Genomic DNA, 23,198 nt, shown 5'->3' with positions numbered 1-23,198 from the left:
ATGCCTTATTTTATTTGGTTGCTAGAATTAACTGGAGTCTTCCCATCGACTAGAATGTTATTTATTTTATTTTATGAAAACCATTTTTATTTATTGATTTCAGAGAGAGGAGAGAAAGGCGACGGGCAGGAGTGGGAAACATCAACTCACAATTGCCTCTCGTATAAGCCTTGACAGGGCAAGCTGGGGTTTCAAACCTGCAACCTCAGAATTCTAGGTCAATGCTCTATTCACTGTGCCACCACCGGTCAGGCTGCTTAAAAAAAAAAAAAAAAAAAAAAAAAAAAAAAATATATATATATATATATATATATATACACACACACACACACACACACACACACACACACATCTATCTATCTATCTATCTATCTATCTATCTATCTATCTATCTATCTATCTATCTATCATCTATCTATGACATGCAGGCAATTCTATTTATTTTTACAATTTATAACCCCAAAGGCTCAACTTGTTTATTGGTAAAATAGTTCACATCAAAACATCGCATGTTAACCCATGGTGATAATGCAACATTTAGCTCTTCTTTGTAGCTGGAACTCAGCCATTCAGTTCATTCTGATGATTCCTGGGACGCTCTCTTAGATTCCAAGCCCTCGTGCTTGGCCATAGTATGTTCTGATCGCAGCCTGCTGTAAATGATTTCACAGACCTCCTTTCGGTTTCACACACAAATCAAAGAACAAGCATGTTCTCACGTTCAGCACACTTCTTATCATTGTTGATCTTACTTCTGCTGGGCCAGATGAGCTGGGGATAGAGAGAGCTCTCTGAGTACCTGGTTGCCCTGTGTGTCTCACGAGAAAACCTTTCTTGAGAACTCAGATACTAATTTCAAAGAGCCATTCTATCCCATACTCTTCCTCCTCACAGACTGAATCATTGGGAAGCACAATGTTCAAGACAGCATTTTTCTCCAAGTACACTGTCTTAAGATTTAAGAATATGCTCCAGGCCTGGTCACCTGTGCGTAATTTCCGATTCCTGGACTTTTCCCTTGACCCCTTTGTTGTGCAGTCTGGTGACGACTTCATTTATCAAGGACTGTTGCACAGGGGGTTTCCTGAGCTCTGCATCCTCCACCAGCTAAATCGCACTGGATGGCTTCACCAACTTTGTTAAACTGTTCCAACCGGCAGCCCAGGGAATGACCCCCGGTGGGTAGCAAAGTTCCTGTCTCACATACCCTTCATACCCTTTCTCAGGGGAGCCTCCTCAGGCCAGGTACCGAGCACACCATACTTCCACGTGAACTCTGTGACACCCCATTGTGCTGCACCTGCTGAAATTCAGCTGAGTCTTTTTTGTTCTCATTTCCCCCCTAGCTGTTTAGTGCCGGCATTATTCTCAATTTTAACACAGGGAATAGAGGTCTTTGGTCCGGTGTCGTGGGCAATGGGGATGGACATACTGGGAGCCTGGATACACTTTGGGCACTGCTGAACATGGAAAATACGGATCTCCATATCTAAATCCTGCCCTAGGAACTGAAATTGGATTTATAGGCAAGATTTTGGCACTAGAACTTTGGTAAGGCTGCTTGGCTATGCCTTCCAAGCAATAAAAGGGTCTGGAGTTATTTTCCTTAGCATGTGTGTTTTCTTCTCAGAGTTCATTTTTTAAGGTTCTCTGGTTCAGAGTCTGCATCTGGGAGTGTCTACAGTGGCGAACCCCTGCAGCCCAGAGCATCTATCGGAATGTAAATTGTTTTAAAATAATTCTTTGACCTGCCCTTTTCACCTGGCCTTTATTGCAATTACCATGTGGGCAAAAAGAAGGTTTTAAAATAGGAGTTTATAAATTACACTACCACCAATCCTCACTTTAGAAGTTAAAGAAAAAAAAATTAAGCTATGAAAATCAACATAGTTTCAAAAATCCGTTTGCTAAACTGGAATGAATATGCAGCATTTCTGCAGGCTCATATTTCAGCTCGGCAAGCCTTCACTGCTGAGACAAAGTCCTTTGTGCAAACATTTCCATGTTTACTTGAAAAATTTTTACAATCAGGAATTTAGATGTATAGGAACCTTCTTTCTGTTATAAGCAAAATCTCAGTAGCTCTAATATTTACCTATTTACCCAAAGTTAACAAATGTGAATTTCATGGCCACAAAAATATGTGAACAAGGTAATCTATAATTAGTTATAAATTGTGAACTTTTATTTAATATTTTTGAGAAAGAGAAAAGAAGGGGGAGAGATGGAAAGCATCAGCTCATAGTTGCAGCACTTTAGTTGTTCATTGATTGCTTTCTCATATGTGCCTTGACCAGGGGGCTACAGCAGAGTGAGTGACTCCTGGCTCAAGCCAGAGACCTTGGGCTCAAGCTGGTGACCTCATTGTCTATGATCCCACCCTCAAGCCAGAGACCCAACCCTCAAGCTGGTGAACCTATGCTCCTTGGGTTTTCAAACCTAGGTCCTCAGAATCCCAAATTTCAGATTGACACTCTGTCCACTGCAGCACCACCTGCTCAGGCTAAACAGTGTACTCTTTAATAACTTTTCTTCTCTCTGGTAAAAATGTTTGCATGGTCTAAGGATGACCAAACCTAACCAAAAATTGCAAAGTGGGAAAATATGAATTGTAGGATATCTGTATCACTTCTCTCCTTCAATTCTAATACCATTCTGCTTACCTCCTGTATTTCCCCTCGCATCTTTCTCTTAGGCAGTCAGTATCCTGACTCCAGGTGCCTTCCTTCCCCACATTCTTTTGCAATTTTTGTACACAGGCTTCAACCCTTTTTATTCTATACTCAGAACTCTCTCTGTACCTCTTCTCCATTAGTATGCTTTTTCTATTTACTAGAAAGTTCTTTTTAGATCATCTGATTAATTAATTTTTGCTTGAGGTGTTTGAAATCTCATCTTGAATGGCATATTAATATATACCAGTTATTAATATACAATAAAGTAAATATTGTATTTTAAAAAGCTGGAGTTTTAGAGGGCTTAAATTTTGGGAAAAAAATTGATTACCTGTCCCCAAATTAGTTAAAAAATTGATTTTATTTTTTGAAGTAGTACAGATATATATGCATGCTTGAATTAAAATAATTTCTTTAGAAATTATCTGATTGTAAAATTTGAATAAAGCTGGAGCTTTGTGAGGTTGATTTTTAATTTTTTTTTTGGATTGGTTGTTTTTTCACAGGTTTGGCTGCCATCCTAAATTGTTGGGTTTGCTATTGCCCTAATGCTAAGCAATTTACACATATGTAAATCTTACAATACTCCTGTGAGATAAGCATCAGCTTCAGAATACAGATGTTGCAATTACAGTATAGAGAAGTTAATATATTTTCCAAGTTTTCCCACTTATTAGGTACTGGGATTCAAATTAGGACTCAATGGCTAATGGTTTTAAGCTTTTCATATTCTTAATGACCTATCAAGAAGCAGTGTCTTAATTTAAAGGCTGATGGTCTACCCTTAGGGCCTGGACTGCATTTGACACTATTTTGCTCCTATCTGGCTCAAATAAGGGTTGGTAGTCCTATTGCCTATTCCTGTTATACCTGTACACTGACTGCACTTTCTGCCTTTGCTGTGATTTCACTGATGCTCTTCGCTTGTCCTGTAATGAAACTTACATTAACAGTCTGTTTGGTACAATGACTTAAAACCCTCACTTTACTTAATAATGGCCATGAAGTGTAAGAGCAGTGATTCTGGGAAATCAGATGTGCCAAAGAGGAGCCAGACCGTGCTTCCTCTAAGTGAAAAGGTACAAATGGATAGCAGAAATGCCGCAGGTATAGGTTTCAGTACCATCCAAGGTTTCAGGCATCCCCTTTGGGCTACTATACTGCTGGGGCCAGAGAAAATGGTTTTGTCTGGCAATGTGGGCAGTGGGGGTCTAACTTTGCCTCACACAACCTTTTAATTAATCCTTTTTTTATGCCCCAACCATTATTTTGAACTTTGACAAGAACCCAAGGCCTCCAAATCCTGAGATAGTCCAGGTTTCTGATGAGAGAAATGTTTTTTCCTCTAAAAGCAGTTAACTTCAGTTCCCTTTCCACCTTTTAAGTCATAGACTACAAACCCACCTTCTTTCCAGTCTCTCTCTGGTTTCTTTTCTTCCTCTGTTCTCTTTGTCTTCCTGGGTTTTTATCATCATCACCACCACCACTCCTCATTGATTCTTTTTTGGTGGGGATTCTAGAGGAAGAAAAATATACCTGAGTGTCCACTTCGTCACATTTTATTGAAAGGTTAAAATCTTTCTTTTCTTTTCTTTTCTTTTCTTTTTTCTTTTCTTCTCTTTCTTTCTTTCTTTCTTTCTTTTTTCCTCCTCCTCCTCCTCCTTCTTCTTCTCCTTCTCCTCTTCTTCCTCCTCTTCCTCCTCTTCCTCCTCCTCCTCCTCCTCCTCCTCCTCCTCCTCCTCCTCCTCCTCCTCCTCCTCTTCCTCCTCCTCCTCCTCCTCCTCCTCCTCCTCCTCCTCCTCCTCCTCCTCCTTCTCCTCCTCTTCCTTATTCTTCAATAGAAAGATAATTCCTGGTGGGTAAATCCTGGACTTTGGAGTCAGATTCCCCATATTATTCAAGTCAGGGCAAATTCTGGACTTTGGAATCAGATTTCCCATATTATTCAAGTCAGGGCACAGAACGCACATGATAACATTTGCGTGGTGTGCTGGGGTCAGTGACAGGTATGAACTAGACTGGCACTGAGCAAGCCCTCCACCTTGAGGTGGGGTGGTTGAGCTGTCAAGCTGTGACCATCAATAAGGTTTGGATCCTGGTTCACTTTGTTAACCTCTCTCAAGCTCCATTTGTAATCATGCGGATTATAGTTCCCACTTTTTAGTACTGCTCTGAGATTCACAGGGGCTAACATATTGCAAAGTGGGAGCATATACAATGTGTACACACCGTAGGTCAATAACGGCTTCCTTCCTTCACAGCTTCCCCAACAAAGCACACCTTGCTGTGTAGGAGCTCATGTATTTGTTAAGCAGATTTCTGAGATGGACATCACTGTAATACTATAGGGAATAATTTGTGGTCAGGAGATCTTGTATTAAGCAAAAAGCAGCATTAAGCAACAGGGCAGAGGAAAGGAGGTTAAATGGCTTTGTAACGTTCTCTGTATTCAAGCGGTGACAAGCATCTTTTGTTACTGGAATTCATTTGATTTGAGGCCTTTGGAAGGGATAAAGTAGGTTGTTGATGTAAGGGAAAAGTCTAGTGCCTTGTTTCTCAGTTGGAAGGAAATAGTTGAGGCTGTTAAAGAAATTTCTTTTGTTTCGCAATAAATTTATCTGTTTTGCTGAACCTTTATCTCCACATTATTCTTTCCTGCAGAACAATCTGTTTACAGCTTCTCAAGTTTCCAATCCTTCCTAGGGACAGGGGTATTATACTATTTCTCACTTCAGATTTGGGAATGCACATCAGATTTGGGAATGCACATCTTTACATTTAACACTGAAAATACTGCCACACAGAAACAGAACATGCTTGGCATAATCCTAAAGCAAATGAGCTGACACCTCAATTTCACCAAGATGTAAAAACAGGGAAGGGGCTTGAAGAACGTTAAACTCAGCCAGTAATTTATTTCGCCCTTCTCTTTCCATTTTCTCCAGTCCCCCCCCCTCCCCCCCCATCATATAAAGAGCTACAGACACACTATAGAGGCAAATTGAAAGGGAGGAAATGCAACAAGTCCTTTCTTCTTTCTGTCTCCAGTCCAGTAGGAAGTCCTTATCTCGGTGGGGTTCCTTAGCCTCCGAGGCCTGTCAATCACTCCCAGGAAGGCTTTTCCAATTCTGCCGGCAAACATCCCTCCACTCCTCCCACCTTCTCAGCTGTCAGAAAATCCTGGAGCAGTCTTTGCCCTGGAGCTGCTTGTGTTTTTAATAATCAGAGATTGAGCTGAGTTAAAACAAACAAACAAACAAACAAAAACCCCCCCAAAAACCATAAATAAGAAATCCCGGGACCCCGCCGCAGAGTCCAGGATGGCTGGGGTCCACTGCAGGCCCAAGGCGATGTGCCTCCCCCAGCTCACTCTGCAAAGAGCAACGCAAAGTTCGCTCGCTCGCTTGCCCACTGGGAGCAGGCCGGCCCGTGGGCCTCCTCCGAGGGTACTTGTGCCCTGGAGACGGGGCGTGCTGCAGTCCCAAGGCTCTTTCCCTGGGACCCGCGGGATGGGCAATGCATGCAGGGGCTGGGTTTCTTGCAGGGCCATAGTGACCACGCGCAAGGGCCCTGTGATGCCTCCCTCTCCCTCCATCTCTGCCACTCCAGCCTGTTGCTTCCCCCGAGAATCCAGGTCGGTTTTTCCTTGCGACTCTAGCGTGACTTTCAAACTCCTAGGCTCTGAGTTAACAGCAGAGTTTGCCCCCGCCTCCCGCTTATTCCCCGGGGCCCCAAGAAATCTCCAGCACCCTAACTGTCCCCAGCACCCTAACTGTCGCCTGCAAAGTGCACTCAGGCTGCAGGTCGCGGAGCGTGCAGGGGTGGGGGCAGCTAGCGGCCATGAAGCCGTCTTGGCTGCAATGCCGCAAAGTCACCGGCGCTGGAGCGCTGGGGGGACCCCTGCCTGGGTCTCCTCCGGCTCGGGGGGCCGGCCCGGCCCGCAGGGCATACGTGGCCCCCGGCCCGCGGGGCGCGCTCGGGGCCCGGGGCTGTCGTGCGTTGTCCTCCGGTGGCGGCGGCGAGTACAAGACCCATTTCGCCGCCTCGGTGGCCGACCCGGAGAGGTTCTGGGGCAAAGCTGCGGAGCAGATCAGCTGGTACAAGCCCTGGACCAAAACGCTAGAGACCAGGCACCCGTCCACCAGCTGGTGAGTGACTCTGCCAGCCTCGATCTCTGGGCTCGACGTTTCCTGCACTGGGGACCTGCAGTTCTATTAGGAACGATAATTGAGACTGGAGATGTGTGCTCATATCTTTCAGTTTGTGTTTAATTTCATTTCACAGTTCCCATGCCTTCTCTTGAGGGATTCCGTTATCCATTGTGAGTCCAGTTTCCTATAGACAGAGATTTATTCACCTGTATGTCAGGGCTCTGCTTGGCACTGGAGGTGTTAAGCCTACTAAAGCAGGAGCCTGTCTCCAGGGATAGCACGGTCTAGTATGGGAGAAAGCCACATAAACAAGTGCAAGCAGTTTATTAAACTAGGAAAGTATTGCTAAACAGCTGTGGGGAAAGAGAGGGTAGTGGAAAGATTTCAATAAAATCACACCTGAATAGGGTTTGGACAGATGGGTATGTCTTCTCAAAGTCCACGAGGACCTAATTATTAAAGACTAGGAGATAGGAAACAGGTTAAAATTGGATTGTTTCTGTGGGTATGACTAGTTGTGTTAGCTGGCAAGGTTGGAGAAGGGGCTGTCAGTCAGGGGCTTAGGTCTAGAAGGGTTTTAGGTGTCATGGCAAGTAGCTTGTCCTGGGTCTAGGCCAGATGGTGCTAGAAATCATGGTAGGAATAAAGGCTTTTCTCTTAGAGTTGCAATTAGAAGTAGTTATAAACATTATTTTTATATTACAACACACAGAGATACATTATAGAATAAATGCCAAATTTGCTAGAATACCGAGAGAGAGGCAGTCTGGTAGAACTCAAGAGTTGTGGCTGCTTTTCGGGCTTCATGGAGTGTGGTTGCACTCATCCGCCAGTCTTTAGGGAAGGGTGTTTCTTGTAAAAGTTTAAGAAACACTGCAATAAGGTTTGCCATTCCCTTTCCTCATTCCCAGCAGTGAGATGAGGAAAATGACTAATCAGGTTGGCGTCTGATAAATATCTCCTTGCTAAGGGCAGGGAACCTGGAATGGAGTGGAGATGGCCAAGCGGGCCAGAGCCTGGTGTGTGTCACCATCATCCCCTGTCCTGGCCTGTTAGAAAATGTTTACATGGTTGTCCCTTTGGACAATCTGAGTGCCTTTCCTCTCTGGGTCCTGTTTTTCTTTCCCAATAGTGTTTGACTAACTAACCCTCTTTTACATGCTTGACAGTGAACCAAGCCCTAGGTATACACCAATGGGTAATACACGGGCCCTGCTTTGTTGGAGCCATGATAATTCCGAGCTGGAACCAGAACACTGGGGTTGAGTCCTGGCTTTCACAGTAATGGGCTGGATGTTCACAGGCATGTTACTTAATCCCTCAATAGTATGAGGACTGACTAGGTAAAGGATTAAGACCATGTCTTGAATGAAATAAGCCCCATAAATGTTAGGGGAAGAATACCTATCTTTACACTCTCATTCTACAGTTGTTGTTTGAGCCGATTAACCCTTTGAATGTTTCTCAGATCAAAATACAGATGACTTCCTCTCCTAACAGTATGTTCCCAAAGTTCTGTGTCCACCTATCTGTCATAAAGTATGGTACAGAAATGATTTATACGACTGTCTTCCCATAAAATTGTGTGCAATGAACTTGATTAAGAAGTCACTGGGATAGTCCAAGTACAAACTAATGAGGGCAAAACATAAGGCAGTGGACAAACACACAGGGAAGAGAAACGAGAGATTGCTTGAGGGTTAGTTAGGGTTAGGAGGGGCCAGGGAGTCCAGAGGATTTGGATGGCAAAGTGTCCATCAAATAGACATGTAAGATTTGGAGATTGTCTAACTTGCTTTTTTCTTCTGAATCTCTAGTTGCTTGCCTAGATTTTCTAAAATTGTGTGTATAAAATGTTTTTTATGAAAAGTTTTGACAAAGAGTCCTTGTATTTTCAAAATTCAGTACATTGTAAATCAGTGAAATATGATAATACTGTTATTTGACTAACTGATGTTATTTGGTGAAATAACATGACTCAAACATTACTAACAGTTAGTCAAACACTACTGAAAAAAATTGAATTCATCTCTACCATCTTGGAATCCCATGCTCATCCCTATTTTATAGCAGCCCAAGAGGTCAAAGTAAGAGTAAGTCTTGAGTCTTCATTTATTTGACCACTGTGATGCAAACTTACTAAGAAGTTTGGTTGGCCGAACAGCGTTGGGAGGGAAGTAGAGGTGAGAGTCCATACATCTAATCTTAAACTTCATTGAATATGTCATTTCAGTTTGAGTTCATTACTGTACTGGATACTTTCTTGTAGATACTGAACATTGGTTAACAATTTTCTACAAAGCTAAACTCAAGGGCAGGGTGAATGTTTTATTTATTTATTTATTTATTTATTTATTTATTTATTATTATTTGTCTTTCTATCCCTCAGATCTAGTGCATAGATGGTTTATGTCTTTAAAATGATAGTCAAATAATAGCACATAGATTTGATGATTTTTTCTTTGTCTTTGGGAGGTGCTAAGTTGATAGAGGCACAGTCTGATGTGGAAGAGCTTTGCTTATTTTCTTTGAAGCTGGAATTGGGAGAAGAGAGAGGTTGACAACCAAATCCTTAAGTAAAATGAGGAGGGGTTGCTACAGCTAGTTGTTCTGTCCAAGATGGAGATGACATACATAGATTCAAGATCTCTGATGCCCTCTTTATTATCAGCTTGTCTGTTGTTCATGAAAGTTAGCTCCCTTCTGAATCTACAAGCCTTTCAAAAGCCCAAACATATAAGAAGCGGTATGTAGAGGGTATTATATTGAGTGGGACACTCGAAACTATGTCAACATAATAAATTAAAAAAAAAAGAGTAATGCACATCGGCTTTCACAATGGCATAGGTTACTCAGTAGCTGTTTACATATGCAGTCGTATGAACATGGAAATCTTTAAGGGTGATACACTGAAGGGACTGTCCATTGTGGTAAAAATGACTATAAAATACATTTCTGCTACTATAATCTCTGAGATATTTGAATCCCAACTACATGTAGGTGGTTTAGGAACTTGTGAAGAAATGCCCTTCCTCGGAGTTTGGTAGTTAATTCCCAATGTTGACACCTGGCTTTTGGGGTAATAAAGTATATTACAGAGACTTCAGTGGACAACTGCAATAGAAGGTGAAGCAATTAGAAGTCCTACTGATTTCTCTAATCTTGGAACAACAGAATGAATGTTTTGGTTCTTTTCTCCTGATTGCACATCTTGCTGTCAATCTGAAATTGAAATCCACTTGCCACTCTCTGAAGAATTAGCCACACACTTCTGCACTATGCATTGCGGTCGCCTCTTCTGTTTGGTCATTGTTTATTCCTTTCCATGGAAGCAGTGTAATCCCATTTTAGTTTACTTTGATTTAAACAACATTGAATGAAAAGACTCACATACTAGTTGTTTTAGAATCTAATATTTATTAACAGTAACTATAAACTGAAAAGGAAGAGACTCTAACTAAATCTAGATTATTAGAATATGATTTCAGCTTGTTAACATTTTTATAATGGAAATAGTGTAGATTTTTTAACATGTAAAGAATCAGTTGTTTACTATCTATGAAATAAAGGTTGTTTGATTTCTCTAAATCTTAAAATGGCTTGTTAGAGTTGAAGACATCAATCATTCACTCACTGTGTCTATGGTACAGAAAAAATAATGGCAATACTGAAAGAACTCACCACACAACAGGGGAGACAAATGTTAAATAAATATTACCAAGCTATTTAGGGTTGCAGAGGTGCTATGAAATACAATAGTTAATGGGGGATTTAACCTGGTTTTCTCTAGAAGAATGATGGAAGGAGTCTTGAGGAAATGTTTAAAATGAGATCATAGTGAAGAGGGATTAGATGTGAGAAGAGGGGAGGAACATTTCAGGCAATGAAAACCACATTTGCAAAGGCCTTGAGTGATGTAGTATCTCAGTAAATACTAGAAACCGAAAGAAGGCTAATGTGGCTGAGGCTTAAGGGATGACAGGGAACTTAACAAAGAGTGAAAGAAGAGAGCCCTGTTGTTAGTGGTTTTGCGAGTCAAGTTAAGGATTTGAAATTTTTTCCCCTGCATATAATATATGTTATATAGTACATAATTAAAATATAAGTTTCATATAAATTTCTTTTTGAGCTGGAACAAGACAGGTTTGAGTTCAACCCTGTTACCAGACTAAATGGGTCCTTTGAGCACATTAAAGCACAAATGCAAGCAGGAATTTGCAGCCAAGAAAGTAAAGCTTTATCAGTTGAGGTAATGGTGTCAAGCTCTGAGTTTCAGGTAAACTAGTGCTCAAAGATCTGGCTCCCCATTGGCTTCCAGGGAATGGGTTATATAGGGGAAAATCATTAATCATGGTGATTAAGGGAGTTGGGGTCATGGGCTCTACTGATTGGCTGAGGCGGGAGCAGTTGATCATTGTATCAGGTCCTGATGTCAGCCATGGTGTTACTCTGCCATGTTTTAGTGAGGGTGTATTCCACTACTGTAGGGTCTTTCTGCTTTCCTGGGCCTGGGCCTGGGCCTGGGCCTGAAACACAGCTGAAGTCAAGATGTTATCTTTAGCTTGAGGGAATCTCTGTTTTGTGGTCAACAGATCTGAGGCATTATTCTTAAGCCAGTTTGATATTGACCAGAATTTGATGGCAAGGACTTAATGATTAAGGAAGGGAGTGGACAGACAGAAAGGAGAAGGGGCCATGTTATAGAAGTGGAGTTTCAGCCCTGATCAGATAGCTCAGTTGGTTAAAGCATCTTCCCTGACATGCTGAGGTTAAGAGTTCGATCCCCAGTCAGGGCACATACAAGAATCAACCAATGACAGCATGAATGAGTGGAACAAGTGTATCTCTCTCTCTCTCTCTCTCTCGCTCTCTCTTTCTCTCTCTCTTTCCCTTCTTCTGTCTCTAAAACTTGATAAATAAATTTAAAGGAAAGAAAGAAAGAAAGAAAGAGAAAGAAAGAAAGGAAAGAAAGAAAGAAAGAAAGGAAAGAAAGAAAGAAAGAAAGAAAGAAAGAAAGAAAGAAAAGAAAGGAAAGAAAGGAAAGAAAGAAAGAAAGAAAGAAAGAGAAAGAAAGAAAGAAAGAAAAGAAAGAAAGAAAGAAAGAAAGGAAAGAAAGAAAGGAAGGAAGGAAGGAAGGAAGGAAGGAAGGAAGGAAGGAAGGAAGGAAGGAAGAAAGAAAAAGAGAAAGAAAGAAAGAAAGAAAGAAAGAAAGAAGAAAGAAAGAAAGAAAGAAAGAAAGAAAGAAAGAAAGAAAGAAAGAAGAAAGAAAGAAAGAAAGAAAGAAAGAAAGAAAGAAAGAAAGAAAGAAAGAAGGAAAGAAAGAAAGAAAGAAAGAAAGAAATGGAGGTTTTGGGCTTTTATAACCCCAACTCTGCCACTTACCTTAGGTGATCTTCAATATTCTTACTTGTAAAATGAGAATAATGATAGTATCAATTTCTTGGGTTCTATGGGCAGAGAGTGGGGGCTTATAAAATACATATCCAGGACTGTGCCTGACACACAGTACTAGTCTTTGGACTATGGGAGAGATATTCTCACAAGCTAATGTGGTTCAGGAAATGGTAGTAATGTGTTTTCAGAGAAATGGTAGTATTTGAATTGGATTGTAAAGTAGGCCTTAGGAAAAAATATTTATATGTGGGGAACAGACATGACAAAGGCATGAAGGTAAGAAGGAACCAAGTGTGCTTGGAACACTTAGCAGAACAGCTGGCTGGCAGTGGTGACTTTGAATTACTGGTGCTGGACTTGGGCAGGTGGTATCAGGATGGGTTGAGGAGGCTGGGCATTGCAGGCTAAGGCATTCCAGGCTACAATTCCTATTCTGACTGAGAGACTGCACACAGGTTTTGTTTGACTCAGTGCTGTATTTTTTAATTGATCAGTATTTAAACATTGGAACAGTTCATTTAAAATCTAAATGTCCTTTAACACTTTAGTTTTTGGGTTTCTTCTGAAAAAAAAACAAAAAGCTGAGTATCTGTCAGCAATGGGTCAGCATTCTTACATGGCAGCCTTGGCTGGGACTGAGAAGCTGCTGTCCCAGGATGCATTAGAGAGGGAGTGCCTCCCGGCCGTGGGAGGCAGGGGGCAGAGGAAGTTATGAGGACTGCAAGAATATGAGTCAGATGTTCAAGTGGAGGAGTTGATTGTGAAATTAAAGATAATGGGTTGAAAATGCGAGAGGGCTTGATGTAGAAGTATAGCTTTGACGGTAAATTGCAAAGAGGTGACAGTTGAAGCCTGGTGAATGTTCAGTGAAGGGCGAGGCAAGTGAAAAGGGGAAAGAGGAAGGGAAAGAAGGGAGATGGGAAGAGACAGACGGAAGGGAAGAGAAAACTACCAAGAACTTTGGAGACAAGTAATAGAGGAAAAAAACACAGAATTGTTGGGGTGTTGTTCAAAGAAGTAGGAGAAGGAAGAGTATGATATTTTAGTGTCATGGAGTGTGAGAAGGAGAAGTTAAAAGTAGTGAAAGTCAGTGGTGGTCAAGGGCTCTGAGATGTTTTGAGGCTACCGAGGATTGAAGGATTAGTTTTGACTTAGAAATTCCTGAGTGATATCAATAATGTGTTGTCAACGGAGAAATGAAGACAAAATCCAGACATTGCATTTGAGTGACATGGAGATAGGCAAAAACATACCATGGGTATGTTTGACAGCGGCTGAAGGGGAGACAAGTGACATGTGAAGGTACCTAGGTTATGTGAAAGATACTTTCCCACTCTCTTACTTTTCCCTCTGCTCCCTTTAGGAAAAACCCGAGTTCAAAGGCAGAAGTGAGGAATCTGTGAAACAGGTATAAAGGGAGTTTTGCTTACTTGAAACCTATTTCTCATCAACAGGACTCCTTGTTTTCACAAATTTAACTTTGTGTGTCTTTTGTTTGTTTGTTTAGATACTAGAAGTTCATGAAAGAAACAAGATGGAAAAATTTAAAAGATGGACTAAAGAGATACTCAGCATATCTATTATATATGTTTCTGTTATATACTGTTCAGCTAGATATCTAAACATTTGATTGTGAGATTGATGAGGAAAACAAGGAGACAGTTGAAATTATCAAGCATGATGTCACTAAGTTGTTCAGAGGGGGAAATATTCTTTATCTTGAACTGGCAAATTTTCTATGAGTTTGGCATTGTTTCAAAAGGAACCTAAATAAGGAAAATATAAAGTGAATTTTATTTTACCAGAAAGTAATTTAATTCCCTTACTGAATTTTGGTTCTTTGGCAAACAATTAGGCACATTAAACTGTAAAATTTAATCTTCTTTTTATTAAACGTATTAAGATTCTATAAAATTTTCTTTATATTTCTCAAATTTCATATAGTTATATTTAATTCTGGTTTGAAAGTGAGAGTTTTATCTAAAGATGAAAAATTAGTTCCCTTTTGACACACTCAAACAGAAATGAGTTTATTCATAATATTATATACAGTACTGGTATATTTAAATTTAAATAACCATTTTTCATAAATATAAAAAAGTATATTGAGAAGGTACATGGTCAGCAATGAAAGTGGCTGACACAATACTGTTCCTTAAAGTAACAGCATCAAAAAGACCAGTTTAAAAAATGGGCCTTATTTTATATTCTGAAGATCAGCAACTTGGTGCTGTGCTATATCTAATTTTCTACATCTGTCATGCAACTGGGCCTGCAGGACAGAACAGAGTGAGCAGAGGAAGGCTGCCCTTACATAAGCGCGGATGGATTGCCTGACAAACGGCACAATCAATGAACAATGGAAATTCAAGCAGCTGCGACCAATCCACCAGCAGGCGTGGGAGGGGGCAGTCCAACTCTGAGCACTCTGAGCACCGCCTGGAAGGTGGCTCACTTTTCCTTTCTTCGTGCCATACGCTGTTATTAAGAAGAAATCCAGTGGTTTATGTTATCTCCTCCAATCCCTCTCCTTCTTCTCCTTCTCCTTCTCCTTCTCCTTCTCCTTCTCTTTCTTTTTCAAAAATGAACAATTTCCACTTTCATGAGCATCAAGCAGCAACTTCATGAAGGAGATCATCACGTTCCATCGTGGTGCTACATTTGAAAGAGAGATGTGTGGGAAACAGACATCGTTGTGAAAATATATAGGAATGTTATAATAATCTCTTGAAGTTACAGTTTTAGGAAGCACATCTGAATGTGGAACTCAAGGGACTGAGCAAATAAGGACAAAAAAAAGAAAGAAAAACTCATGGACATGGACAGCGATGTGGTGATGGAGGGAGGTGGAGGAGGGTGTAGAGGTGATAAATGGTAATGGGCAAAAGAAACCCAGTGGCTTAAATTATGTCCTCCCTCTCTTCCCCCCCCCCCTTTCTTCTTCTTCAAAAATACCCCAATTTCCACTTTCATGAGCACTAAGCAGCAACTTCATGAAGGAGATCATTACTTGAGGGGGCAAACACACATACAGTGTACAGAGATATGTTGTAGAAAGGGGCACCTGAAATCTGCATAATTATGTTAAGCAGTGTCACCCCAATAAAGTGAGTTAAAAAAATAAACCACGTGGTTAGAGAACCTGTTATGAGAGGTTAAATTATACATGCTTTTGCTGTTATGGTGGCTAAATGAGGTAAGACAGTACATAGAAAAGAGAGGTACTATTTTATAATATCTAAGAAAATTGAAGTTTAAGAATTTTAATTTTGAAATGATCCAGTTTCAGTCTTAGAACAGCTAAAAAAGAAAGTCTTTCAAATTCTAAGTTAGATAGAGTTGAGCTTATGACTTTTAAGTAAATAGTGAATTTTACTAATTTAAAATAAAGTCCTGTAGGTGTTTGACTTAAGAGCTAACTCTGCACAATAGGAACACCTTCTCCTTAGATATTAAAATAACAACATTTCCCAGTCTAATCTTTCAAAATTTCTCTCCTACATGTATCTATCAATTAAGTAAAATAAATTTGGGAAGATTTAAAAAAAATATTTCTCTCCTAAATGGATCTATCAATTAAGTAAAATAAGTTTTGGAAGATTAAAAAAAATAAAGATTTAAAAAAAATAAAGATTAAAAAATGCTAAGTGTCTACTGTGGACATGACCAATATAGATAGATATTTGTAAAAAAAAATTAGTATGATAGAGTGATTAAAAATTTAGTAGCCGAAGGGACATAAAATCAGTAGTATTGACTATTAGCTAAATAGCTGTGAGTACAAGCATGAGAGTTTAGAAAAGTATTTTTTCACTAATCTACTTTGCTTTCTCACTATACTTTCTCTTATTTTTACAGAGCTTCAATGATTCTCAACTGAGAATTAAATGCTTTTCTAAACCTTAAATGCCCTGACTTTGCTTTCTTCCCAACTCTCCCCCTTAATCAAGGCTGAGTGAAATTTGCCCCTCTTATTAATGGAAATTTGTCAGATACCCTCTTTTGGTGAATAGAAGGAACAAGTTGAGGATCATTATTTGTGGAGAAAACAAACTGATTCCTGGGTTAAAATGTTGGCTCCACTCTTTGAACAGTACTCTGCTTCAAATAATCATAAAATTGGGGAATTATAAAATGCAGGCTCTATTATTGTTCAGCAATATCAGTTTTGTTTTTTTTTGTTTGTTTGTTTTTTGGTGTGTATGCCAGATTATAAATTTATTCTGGGGAATAAATCCAAAAAAAACTGCTATGAAAGATGCTTTTGGTTAGAAAACAATGCATTGTTAACATTTTATTTTACTTCAGAGTAGATGACACATATTGTTGGGGCTTGATCTCTATAATTTATCAAGAGAAAAGGCCATGGAATTGTTCAACAGTCAAGAGAGATCTATGATAATCAAGACTGACAACTCTGGAGAATAGGCTGGATGCTACTTGATGAATTAGACTTTTAGTATAGCCACATTGTATGAATTTATCTTGAAAAGCATCTAAAAAATAAATATTTATATCATGAATAGCCACAATGTATGAATTCATCTTGAAAAGTATCTAAAAAATAAATATTTATATCATGAGTTTATCTTCTTTAAGACCGAAATGTAGCCACATTATATGAATTCATCTTGAAAAGTATCTAAAAAATAAATATTTATATCATGAGTTTATCTTCTTTAAGACCAGAATGTAGCCTGCTTGAATAATTCAGGCTGATTTATTTTCCATGTACTCTACTTTTTTGATTGAGTACATTTAATATTTGATATTTTTTCTTTTGATTGACTTTGTTAAGATGAGATTGGTTAACAAAATTATACAGGTTTCTGGTACACAATTCCACAATGCGTTATCTGTACACTGCACTGTGTTCACCACCCCAAGTCAAGTCTCCTTCCATCAGCGTTTATCCTCCCTCTACTTCCAAGCCCTCCCCCCACATACACATAAGCATGGTTGTGTGATTAGCTTTGGCTAATGCAGTAAGAGGAGTAAGGCATGTCAGTGCTTCCATCCTTAGAGCTCTCTGGTTTGTCATGGCCATTGTGGAAGCAAATGTAGGGTAGAAGTAAGTCTGGATTGCTGAGCAGATATGCGTAGAGGACAGTGCTTTGGGGAGTCCAATTGAACCTACAGAGAAGTATAAATAAGTAACATTTATTTTTGTGAGTTACAGAGAGTTTGAGGTTATTATTGTAGTGAACCCAACCCATCCTTATTGAAAGAGAAGAAAATAATAACTTTATAGAATATTTGGAATAACTAAGTATGCTAATGGATATAAGTAGTATCTCGCATATAGTTATAACAGGTAAGCATTATTTGTACCCATACTATGAGTCAGGTATAATACTAAGTACTTTAATTTACTTAATATTTATAACAACCCTGTGAGATGGGGTCAATTTTTATTCTTGTGTTATGGCAGTAGAAATGGAGATACAGAGAGTTAGGAAACTTGCCTAAACTTATAAAACTATTGGGTAGTAGAATTAGAATTTAAACCCAGGTTGAATGAATTTAGCACCTATATTCTACCTAAATGCTACATTGTATTATTTCTATAGTAATAGTCTCCATTGATTTTAGTTTTTCTTTTCTTACCCCTTCTTTAACAAAACCACTAAAACGAATTTAAAAAATCAGGATTTACATCTCAGTGACATTCAGAAAATAGCCTTATTGATATAGGATGATAGATTGATATCCTTTGAGAAAAATAAACTATATTTTATACATAAAATATTTAAAACATGTATGACACTCCCAAAAGTGAGGGGAGCAAGGCTTTATATTATTTCCTACTTTTGAAATGTTTCCTGGACAATAGAAAGCAATATTAATCTCTCATAGAAATGCTCTGTTGTTTTTCTGGCTTGAGGGAAGTCTGTAATGACCACATTACTCAGTGCTTGCAGTATGCTTTAGTATTATTGTTATGGGCACATGGTGATAAATAATTAATTAATTCGTCTGATTATGAATATTTGAAAAAACTTTTTTCTTCTAACTTCTTAATAAAAGAAAATACTAGGACTTGCTGCATCTTTGTAATTATGGAAGTTGTTGATTTTATTTAATTTTTTATGTATTCATGTAGGGCATGCTTTCCTGTTCTTCTTTTGCTGCTTTTCATCTCGATCCTAGTGCGAGTGGACAGACCTGCCTGTGTTAAGTGCAAAGATGAGAGTTTCTTTGGAATCATCTTGCTTAAAGTTTTCTTAGTTCATATATGAATATCTCATTTCTTTGAAATTCCATATAAGAACAATGAATTGTTGGCTCTCTCACTTACCTTAGTTATTCCATGGATGTCGCCAAATTTTGGGGAACAAATGATCTATAAAAATGTTCAATGCTTCCTTTCAGTGTTTAGGACTTTGGATATTTGCAGAGTCATATTCCAGCTTCTGACTGAGCTATTTCTTTCTCTAAGGCTGATACATGGTCTCTCAATAATGATAATGACAACAACAACAACAGTGACAACCATGGCAATGACGACAGCAGCTGCTAATTGTTGAGCAATGGGTTAAGGCCAATGCTAAGACTAATAGGCATGTTTCTTTAGATTCTTCCAACACCTCATGAGATAAGTTTAGTTAAAATGCATTTTTATAACTGTGTAAACTAAAACACAGGGAGATTAAGTGACTTGTTAAACAGTGGTGGACTTAATTTTTCAATCCAGTTGGGTCACAGTGTATAGCTTATTTTCTGTATTGAGTTTTAACTACACTTCTAACTTTTGTCTGTTTGTCAATGTTAGAATTCTAAATCTTTTTAATCGGAGATACAATTTCCCTTCTCCTCATTTGTTGTCTGTTTTTTGTGTGTCTTCCACTCTCCTCTCATTTTAGAGGAATAGTCTTCATTGTTTTCCCAGAGTCTCTTTGCACATATTGTTTTGGCAAATATTTTTTTCCTAAAAAGCACTTCACCTTGAACCTTATTCCCCTTTAAGCTAATTAGGCAAAGAATTCTCAATACTCATCTCCATTTTTTATTGCACATCCACTATAAAAGCTCACATTCGACTAATACTTGTTCTGACCAGGAATTTAACAAATTAACAGCAAGGTAATAGAAGGGCAGGGACCAAGCCTTGGTCACCTTTGTTATCTCCACAGGGGAATATAGAAAACTGTGTATATTAATTGAATTGATTTTAAAAATTCAACTCATACAGATTAACCAGTTTAGTCCATCTGCTTAATCTAGATGTATGCATAACTTGAAGCTAGATGTTACTTGAATTATCTATCCAACCAGAACCCGAAATGACCAATGAATCTTGGTTCTATCAAGACATCAAGCGTTTGAAATTCTCTTGTCTTCATGAGTCTAAATTTCATTATGAAGCAAATGGATCACTTTTCTCCCATTAAGCTCATTTATCTTTCAGCTGTAGTAGGGAATATTTTACATCAGCATTGTTTCTAGTCAGCAAGCCAAAGATACACATACTGCAACAAGGGAAACACTTGACTTCTGTGGTTCAGACCAACTACCCACGTGAGGATAGATTGGAAAAGTTGTCTCTCTGGCACATAGCAGATTCTAAGAATTTCAGATTTAAGAGTTGGATTAATATTATATCACTAAATTGTCATTTTGTAGTAAATATGTTAACCAAATATATCATATTTGGTTAACCAACTTAATATCACTGAATAAAAATGATAAAAGAAAGACAAATACCATGTGATTTCACTTGTATGTGGAATCTAAAAATAAAACAAATAAACAAACAAAAAGCAAAGCAACACAGAAAACCAAGTTTATAGATACAGAAAATTGATTGATGATTGCCAGAAGGGAAGAGGGATCTCGGGTGGGTGAAGGGTTTCAAACGTTCAACCAAACTTCTAATTATAAAATAAATGTCATAGGAATGTAACATATAACATGATAACTATAATTAATAACATTGTGTTGCATATTTGAAAGTTACTAAGACAATAAGTCTTAAAAGTCCTCATCATAAGAAAAAAAAAAGAAAAACATTGTAACTAGGTATGGTAAAGGATGGTAACTAGACTTACTGTGGTGATGATTTAGCACTTGTACAAATATGAAATCATTATGTTTCACACCCTAAACTACTATAATGTGTTATGTAAATTATACCTCAATAAAAAAAGTGTTAGCAATCAAATAACCAAAATATTTCCTTTAGAACACATTTATTGTATTGCTACATATGACAACAATATTAATATTTATCTTATTTAGAGAAAAATGTGATTAATCTGATAAAGGCATGAGCTTAAAAAGGAATATAAAGCTGATTTTACAATCAGTTTAAAATGTGGGGTCCTCACTGCTCAATGTATCTATTATAGACATCTCATTTTTTACATAGTTCAAGAGCTGTTTGAAATATGATTTGTAATTACAGACTTAGTACCATGTATCTAATGTGATTACATTTTTCTTAATTTAATTAAGTTACAAAAGGATAAATATTAGTATTTAATATGAATTTTAAAATTTATAATTAATGAAAAATACCTTTAATCTGGAATATTTTCTTTCTCTTACCAAATATCTAGTTATTTCAAACAATGATGAAAATAATAACACTCTTAAATTAAAATTTCTTAAATTGTAAAGGATGATCTTACTTTATACATGTGCATTTGTGTATGTGCATGTGCAGTTTTATATTTGCTAAAGTGTTACAGGATACAAAATGTATTATTATTGTGATAATAGGTATAATAATACCCTTTAACATAGGTTTTAAATTTCTTAAGAACCTCCTTTCTTAAGGATGGATTTAGGGAAAGTTAAATAACTTGCTCATGTTCTCTTGGCATGCAGGTGGCAAATCAAGCATGAAACACCAGATCTGTTAGACTTTAGATGATATCAGCTTCTCCCTGTGTCATATTTCCTCTCTAGTTAATCCTATTTTATCCTCCTAAATAGCAGTGTTATAGATTAAAAACAAGCCAGGTGCATGTATACGTATATGTACACACATCTATATGAGTTTGTTGACCTGTTATACTTATAAAGGTGAAGATTTTTGGTTCCAGAACTTGTTTATTTATTAAACAAGTTGGTTCCCTCATCCCTACTTTCCTTCTTGTTGATTCAGCAGATGTTTATTGAATGTCCTCTGTAAGCAAGCACTAATCCAACTGCTGAATTAGAGTCTAAAGAGTGTATAACTTTGAAGAACAATGTCATAATTCAAAAGGGGAAAAATGTTTTTGCTTGTAATAATGTAGCTTATATTTTCCTGTTTAATAAAAGAACAGTAATCATGAATGATATGGACTATTTAGTTATTATTTTTTGAATATGTGGGCAATAAAATTTATTTTGTTTTATAGTCAACTCTACTCAGAATTGCCCTTGTTGAGGTGTGAATGACTAGAGCACATTCAACCTGACATTTTGGTGAACAGTAGCTATCTTCTAGCTAACAAATCCTTGATGAAACCAATTTAACTTTATGCCTTTGTGCAGCCTTTCATTTTCTCTTAAAGGCGCTAACACACAGGAAAGTGAGCAAAAGACAAGTAACAAACAAAAAAAGAATAAAAGAAATATGTAATGGACTTAATTAACATTAACTAGGTAATGAACTTTTAGATAATTGAGCAAACCGCACTTTATTCAAGTTTCCAGTTATCCACTGTTAATGGAAAATGGTTCATTAATGAATGTGATATGTGCTAGTGGGGGAATTGGCAAAGAGAAAAGATGTAGTTTGTGATATTGTTCTCAGATTATTTTGATAATAAGGCAAGGAAAAAAGGCATAATAAAATTTTTTTTTACTTAACATTTTAGTTATGCTCAATGATATTACTTTTCACTGACATTTCTTCTTTATTTGGAAATATTCTGATTAAAATTGAAGCTCAGCCCTGGCCAGTTGGCTCAGTGGTAGAACGTTGGCCTGGTGTGCAGGAGTCCTGGGTTCAATTCTCGGCCAGGGCACACAGGAGAAGTGCCCATCTGCTTCTCCACCCCTCCCCCTCTCCTTTCTCTCTATCTCTATTTCCCTCCCATAGCCAAGGCTTCATTGGAGCAAAGTTGGCCCGGGCGCTGTGGATGGCTCTATGGCCTCTGCTTCAGGTGCTAGAATGGCTCTGGTTGCAACAGAGCAACGCCACAGATGGGCAGAGCATCGCCCCCTGGTGGGCATGCTGGGTGGATCCCAGTCAGGTGCATGAGGGAGTCTGTCTGACTACCTCCCCATTTCCAACTTCAGAAAAATACAAAAAAAAAGAAAAAGAAATTGAAGTTCATGTTTTTGTTACACAAAGAGGCAGTATTACTTTATTTTTAAATTTTTTAGAAAATTTTATTTACTGACTTGAGCGAGAGAGGAAGGAAAAGATAGAGAGAAAGAGACAGGAACCTTGATCTGTTCCTGTATGTGTCCTGATTGGGAATTGAACCAGCAATCTCTGTGCTTCAGGATGATGTTCTAACCAACCAAGCTATCTGGCCAAGGTGGAAGCAGTATTATTTTAAATTTTAATTAAATAAACTTAGGAAATCCAAAATAAAGATAATAATCAACTATAGTTTAATATAGAAGTATATTCTTCAAATATATATGTGTATACACACACACACACACACATCTTGGTATATTTCCCTTCAATCTTTTATTGCTTTTTCTTTTTAAAAATTTTTATTTGGGATAATTAGAGATTCACAAGAAGTTGCAAAAGTATGATAGTAGAGAGAAGTTCTTTGTATCCATCTCCCAACTTCCCCTAAGGGTAACATTTTACATAGCCTTGGTACCTTATCAAAACCAAACTTGACATTGGCAATACAATTCATTAGGCTACAAACCCTGTTCAGATTTACCATGTTCTTTGTATGCACTCATATTTTTTCATGTGTATATGTTTGCCTTTTTAATCTATAATCTACACTTGTTTACCCATCTGTTTGACTCTCTGGGTCTCTATTTTTGTTTTTACAGAAAAATGGAATTATAT

At 38.1% G+C, this 23,198-nt stretch overlaps 1 protein-coding gene across 1 annotated transcript in view; it reads left to right on the top strand.

Annotated features, from left to right (window-relative positions):
- The first annotated feature begins 6,360 nt into the window (after positions 1-6,360).
- Positions 6,361-23,198, top strand: part of ACSS3 (acyl-CoA synthetase short chain family member 3) — a 168,198-nt gene continuing 151,360 nt past the window's right edge. The window contains exon 1 of the mRNA XM_066368483.1: positions 6,361-6,823. Within this exon, the coding sequence (XP_066224580.1) occupies positions 6,516-6,823 (308 nt within the window). The 5' untranslated portion in view covers positions 6,361-6,515. The remainder of the gene's footprint in view (positions 6,824-23,198) is intronic.

The sequence above is a fragment of the Saccopteryx leptura genome, chromosome 2 (assembly GCF_036850995.1).
Source record: "Saccopteryx leptura isolate mSacLep1 chromosome 2, mSacLep1_pri_phased_curated, whole genome shotgun sequence".
NCBI classification, from domain to species: Eukaryota; Metazoa; Chordata; class Mammalia; order Chiroptera; family Emballonuridae; genus Saccopteryx; species Saccopteryx leptura.
The sequence above is the reverse complement of the archived record's forward strand: the minus strand, read 5'-3'. Positions and strand labels throughout refer to the sequence as shown.